General features: G+C 31.9%; 1 protein-coding gene across 1 annotated transcript; it reads right to left on the bottom strand.

The window, feature by feature from the left end:
* Window positions 1-1007: 1007 nt before the first annotated feature.
* Window positions 1008-2219, bottom strand: LOC116030185 (aquaporin TIP1-1-like). The gene is made up of 2 exons (XM_031272347.1): window positions 1757-2219; window positions 1008-1616 (listed from the first exon to the last, which is right to left on the bottom strand). The coding sequence occupies exons 1-2, from the start codon at window positions 2138-2140 to the stop codon at window positions 1260-1262; spliced, it is 741 nt and encodes a 246-aa protein (XP_031128207.1). The 5' UTR covers window positions 2141-2219; the 3' UTR covers window positions 1008-1259.
* Between the last annotated feature and the right edge of the window lie 4140 nt (window positions 2220-6359).

Raw genomic sequence — 6359 nt, 5'->3', positions numbered from 1 at the left:
AAGTTAACGTGAAAAGTTCGTTTACCTAACAAAACCTTTGATTGATATCCAAACATTCCACAATATTATTTTTATAACTTGGGTCCTATGATGTAACATGGCACATGGTACATGATATAATTTACCTTAAGCAATTGGCAAATTAAAGTGGTTTAAATGGCTAAAAATTAACCTAAAAAGTTATTAAACAAACCCTTTGATTGATATATCCAAACATGCTTAATTAATTTGTGATATTTGGTTAGAGAAAAAAAATGGGAAGAGGCTTTAACTTTGTTCATAAATGCTACACAAGTTATTTGAAGGTATATGGGGGCTTTATTTGTTTGTCGGCATTTTATTATAAACTGTCATTAACAAGTTATTTGGTATTTTAGTATTCAAAAAAACAAGTTATATAAAAAAAATGGTAAAATCTCCATCAAATTTCTCTCGAAAAAGACCAAAAAAAAAAAACAAAATTTATGAATCAATAGTAATAATTTTCATAATCATACACAAATAATAAAAATGTTACCAACAGTTTTACATCTCCAGATCAGTTGTCGCACCCAAAAGAGTTACTTGTAATTCAACGAGGGGATTAGTTACCATGTCAGACGGTGGTAATCCTGGATACACAAAAAAAAAAATGTTACAAACTTTCTATAGGACCAAAAGTAGTAAAAGGATATCCCATTTTATGGCCATTTTTGTGCCACATTTCACCAATTCAATATATTGTTCCCTGTCACATCAGTGGGTATATATATTACCTTCTCTTGATTCTGTTTAGCAGCTATGCAACAAAATATCATTTTCATGTCGTCTCATCACACTCCATATGGTAGGGTTCATGGTACAAGTTGTAACATGCCTTGAATTTGAATTTTATGGCAAAAATAGTTTCTTTTTCAAAAAAAAATAAAAAATCTATAATTAATTGTTCGATGTATGCAGGCTTACTATTCCATTTTCACCCAACACTATTAATTTCAATAAGTAAATAAGAAGTCAAGAAAAGAGAATAAAGTGGGAATGGGAATATCTGGAATTGAAACAAAATCCAAGATCTTGAATAGAACATACACATACATAATTACAGAAATGACCTTGGGCCCTACACCCACCACCAATCACACAATAGATATCCAAAATTCAAATAAATTAAAACTTGACTCAAAGATCATACATAAACAGATAAATAAAACTAGACCATAATGGGAATAGCCGTGGGTGAATAGAACCATTGCATTTACATTATTACCCCTCGTTGCGTTTTAGGGCAACGCTTCATGGTGTTGAGGGATGAAGAGGAGATCATAGACAAGGCCAGCAATCCCTCCACCCACAAGGGGCCCCACCCAGTAGATCCAGTGGCAGTCCCAGCTCCAGCTCACGACGGCGGGGCCGAAAGCCACGGCGGGGTTCATGGAGGCGCCGGTGAAGGCGCCGCCGGCCAAGATGTTAGCTCCCACGATGAAGCCAATAGCTATAGGTGCAATTGTTCCCAAACTGCCCTTCTTTGGATCCACGGCCGTTGCGTACACCGTGTACACTAGCCCAAAGGTCATCACTATCTCGAACACTAATGCGTTCAGAGCCCCCACTCCTGATAGTGCAAACCCAGATGTCTCCTGCACGTATAAAAATAATTGTTGAGTATAAATAATATATAAATATAAATATACAGTCCAACTATCAATTTTTAAGACTTTTAGTTGAAATAGAACACATGCTTCAATTTGGTATCAGAGTCATGTCAAAGGTCACTCACCAAGCCGCCGGTGGAGAACTTGAGGAGAAAGCAAGCGGCGACGGAGCCAAGCAACTGGGCAATCCAGTAGAGGATTCCACGGAGAAGGCTTATGTTACCGCCGACGAAGGCGCCAAAGGTGACGGCAGGGTTGACGTGGCCGCCGGAGATGTTGGCGCCAACAGCAACCGCCACGAAAAGGCCAAAGGCGTGAGCTATGGAGGCGGCAACAAGGCCGGAAGGCGTGCTTGGGCCGCCTCCGGTGAGCTTAGCGAAGGCCATCCCTGAGCCTTCACCTGCAAACACGAAGATTAGGGTTGAGAAGAACTCAGCCAACGCCGCCTTCAAGGTGTCGGGGTGAGTCGCCTCGTGCGGCCTCCCGATCGCTATCTGTCTAATCGGCATCGTGGTATGAATCAACGGATGAAAATGGATGGAAGTGAAGGGTTAATAAAATGAGTGTACTGGTTTCCTCATCACATGCACTCACTTCATCTACTTATATATATCCCAATCCCATGCCTTCCTTCCACTGCCATACCCAGTTTCCGGTTCAATATTTCGTATTATTTTCTCAATAATAATTGCTTTCTCAATATACATAATAATAATTTATACCTGTGTGTCCGCTCCCAAATAATGCAATAATTTAATTTCAATAATTTTTTATATAATTCCATTTTTGTCCTAGATTTAATTTATAGGGTTCAGTCTAGTCTTTTTATTTTGTTCTAGTCTAGATTTATATGTGTCATATTGATTCTAGCATTATTGTGACATGACTATTTTTTGTCTTTCATCAACAAATATGTTTAATGACATTTATAATGTTGTTATTAGCCACGCAAAATCTTTAACTAAGTATTGTACAATAATGATAACCAATGGACTATAGTTTATACATATAATGACTTCATCTAATGAGTATTATTATTATTATTATTATTATTATTATTATTATTATTATTTTAAGAGATGAAATACTGTCTAGTGTGAAGCTAAGAACATTATTCAAGGGCAAATTAAAGCCTTAAATATATATTGATAATTTTTAAAGCAAGTGGATTTAATATTAATCTTAATTTAGCTAAGTATTGTATTGATTTTTTTTGGGTATATATAGTGATGATGGCCAACAATAATTGATAACTATGTCTTAATTTAACGATTATTGTTATTTTTTTTTTTTGTTCAAAAAATGATGAAATCTTGTTTAATGTATTGAGTATCCAAATTTAAAGTTTTGAATAAGCATTACATAATTAAATGCTCAAATTCGGAGGGATTTTATGGCACGTACAAGGAAGAAAATGATATTTTTAATTTAATTAATTCATCATAATTTATGATGGTTAAAAATATATTCCATATAAAACTGTTAACTTTTAAATTAAATTCTTATAATGAGATAATAATAGTGGCAAAATAATAATAATAATAATAATAATAATATTTTGAACAGAAAATGATATTCTCCAATCTACAGGCAATTTAAACAGGCATCACTGTTGATACAGCAAAGCAGGTTTTGGAAAGAAGGCGCTAGAGATATGACTGACAGTTGTCAATGGTGGATAAGATCACCCTATCATTACTACTAAACTCCAATTTGTGTTTCTTGCTTGTTCTCTCGAAAGATCGAATATTTTCTTTTAATATCTATTCAAATTTTAATTAATATTAGTTTGAATGAATAAGATTTGTATATATTTTATAAGAAAGGAGAAGATTCAGGATAAGAGTAGTACACGATAATGAACAAAATAGATATGATAAACAAGTACAATATACGTAATTATATATGGACTTTAATTTGTTTTGAGAATCTTAATTAAATTAGTCCGTGAACTGATCATAATGTATAAGATCACGACACTGTGCCTTTCCTTACTGGCTTCCATGGAGTACAGTGTATGTACCAATCCAATTGTTGCAATTATCACATTTAGTCTTAATGATGAAATGATATGTTAGCTATTTTTTTTTTGAAAACATATGTTAGCTATTTTTATTAAAAATAATGCAATGAAGAATGAAGGAAATTTAAATGAAAAATTAGTTGTAGTAGATGGTGGGTCAATGGGTACTTGGGTGGGGTGTGCTCTTGTAGAATGTAGCTAGGGTAGAACGAATCAAAGACGAATATGCGGTTTATCTATAAAAAAAAAATTTAAATCAAATAACAACAATAATAATAATGTAAACTGACCCCTTTAGGCAAGCTCCTATTGGCCAAGACTTCAACTTTTTATTTTTATTTATTGGTTTTGATTGGTTTACTTTCTATGTTCCTATTTCAATGATTTTGGATTTTTGGATATGTTTAGTTACGAAAGCAATGTTTTCGTTTTTGTTTTTATTTTACATTTTTTTCATAATTTTCTATTATTATTATTTTCAAATGAAAAATAAGGCTAAACCGCTAAACTCCTTTAAAAAATTTGTCAGATACAAAAAAAAAAACAAAAAAAAAAAACAAAAAACAAAAAAACAAAGGGATAAAAAATAGCTAAAGCAAAGAAGACACCAAATAAATTTGAGCACCCACAATATTTGAGAAAAGTAATGATAAGTTTAAACTTTCCAATGAAGTCGATCTCCAAAGCATATGATATTTATTAATTTTATTCATAAAAAAAAAAAAATCTCCAACTCAACTGGCTCTTAGTGATATTAGGTTCTCGAGACGCTAGTCTTTTGATAGGTAATCGGTTTTAGTTTCATAGCGGTTCCTCGTTTATTTCTCAAGCTTTGTGTAATGATCTTTTGATAATATGAATTTGTGTGGTTTGCTTTCAAAAGAAAAAAAAAACCAATAATAAGACAAACTCATTTATAAACTTTGCTCATTTTTAATCTATATTTCACTGTATATATGTTTTCTTTTCACGGTATGCATTATTTTATTTCTTTGTGTATGCGTATATGTCGGATCATTATTGCTTTCTTCAAGGTGATGGGGGATAATATCATTGTATGATACAAAGCTTCCGTCTACGTAACTCAATTTACTATCTTTAGGTCATGCTTTTCTCCTATCCTGCACTAATTCAATACATTATATTAATATTTTTAGAGTTAATTTCTATTTTAATTTAGACATTTGACTTAATCCATTATTATGTTTTTCAGTGTTAGGGTGTGTTTAAAAATTCGAAAAATAATTTCTGAAATTATTTTCTAGGTTTTTGGTGTTTGGTAGATGGTAGAAAATTAAAGTCAATGAAAAATAAAGGTCTGGTCAATGAAAAATATACATGTTTTTTTTTTTTTTTATGGAAAATGACCTCCCCTATTTTGGGGAAGTCATTTTCCATTCGCTAACTTCACTTTTTCCTGGTTGTGCAACCCGTTGTCTAGCTGCCAATCAACCAAAAGTGCAACCCAACGTCGCCAGTCGCTCCTTCCTGACTGTGGAAATAGCAAATTCATGTGGCAGCGATGGTCCCTGGCTGCTATGTCGCTGGAGGAGAAACGATGGTGGAGGTGGCAGAGCCGTTGTATCGTTGGACGAGAAATAGCGGTGGAGCTTCGACTGCTGTCTTTTTTTTCGCCCTTGTGCCAGCACAGTGGGAGTAAGATTTTAGAAGATTGAGATTGAGAAAACTGAGATTCGAGATTATGGTTATTTTGATTTGTTATTATACAATTAAAATGTATAATCTCATTTTCTAAAAAAACGAACCAAACACACAAAAACAATTTTCTAGAATGCAACCAAAAATCTATACTATATATAAAAGTAATATCCTCCTCTAAAATTTTCCCGCCCAAACGTAGGGGCATTGTAGTAATATGGTTATTATTATTATAAATAATATTAATTATAATTTGTTATAATTCATTATTAGTAATTATGGTAATTATTATGATAGAAATATTTCACAATAATATTTTAAATCATCAATTAAAAATTGAACAAAAATTAGGTAAATTGGAAAAAGAAATGAATATTAATAATTGATTGAAAATTAAAAATAGAAAAGAGAACTGAAATTATGTCAATTGGAAAAGGAAATGAATATTAATAGTTGACTAGAAATTAAAAAAAAATATCCATAATTAATTAAAATGGAACAATAAATGGTCAAATCATTGCATTTTAATTTTTCACAATAATATTACACAGTAGATTAAATCAAATCACAATTAAATTGTAAATCTTTCACAATTTTAAACAATGGAACGGAAATTAAAAATGAAACGAAACTATTTCAATAATAGTATTCTACATCATCAATAGTAAAAGTAAATTAAAATGGAAAGGAAATATTTCAATAATAATACTCTACATCATCAATAGTAAAGACATATTTTAAATTTTAAACAATAGTAAAGGTAAATTAAAAATGGAATGAAAATATTTCAATAATATTCTACATCATTAATTAAAAATAGAACGTAAATTAGGTAAAAATACCAGTGCATCTATTATTCTAATTGACTAATTAACTGAAAATAAAATGCCAACAACTTTGTGGTTAAGATGCATGAAGTGATTTTCCTAAGTGGGAGGTTATGGGTTCGAGCCTTAGTGGGGGCAATGTTGACTCGTTTGTCTTCACCTATCTTTTCATTGAATTTTTGTGACCGACCTATCCCTCAGGACACACTGACATGCTTA

This window comes from Ipomoea triloba, chromosome 9, assembly GCF_003576645.1.
Source record: "Ipomoea triloba cultivar NCNSP0323 chromosome 9, ASM357664v1".
NCBI lineage: Eukaryota > Viridiplantae > Streptophyta > Magnoliopsida > Solanales > Convolvulaceae > Ipomoea > Ipomoea triloba.
The sequence above is the reverse complement of the archived record's forward strand: the minus strand, read 5'-3'. Positions and strand labels throughout refer to the sequence as shown.

What these genes read in the sequence shown, in the direction of transcription:
- LOC116030185 (XM_031272347.1), bottom strand. Translation starts at nt 2,140, where the DNA reads ATGCCGATTAGACAGATAGCGATCGGGAGGCCGCACGAGGCGACTCAC. An exon ending in AGTTCTCCACCGGCGGCTTG is followed by an intron (nt 1,617 to 1,756) that starts GTGAGTGACCTT and finishes TTATACGTGCAG; the next exon opens with GAGACATCTGGGTTTGCACT.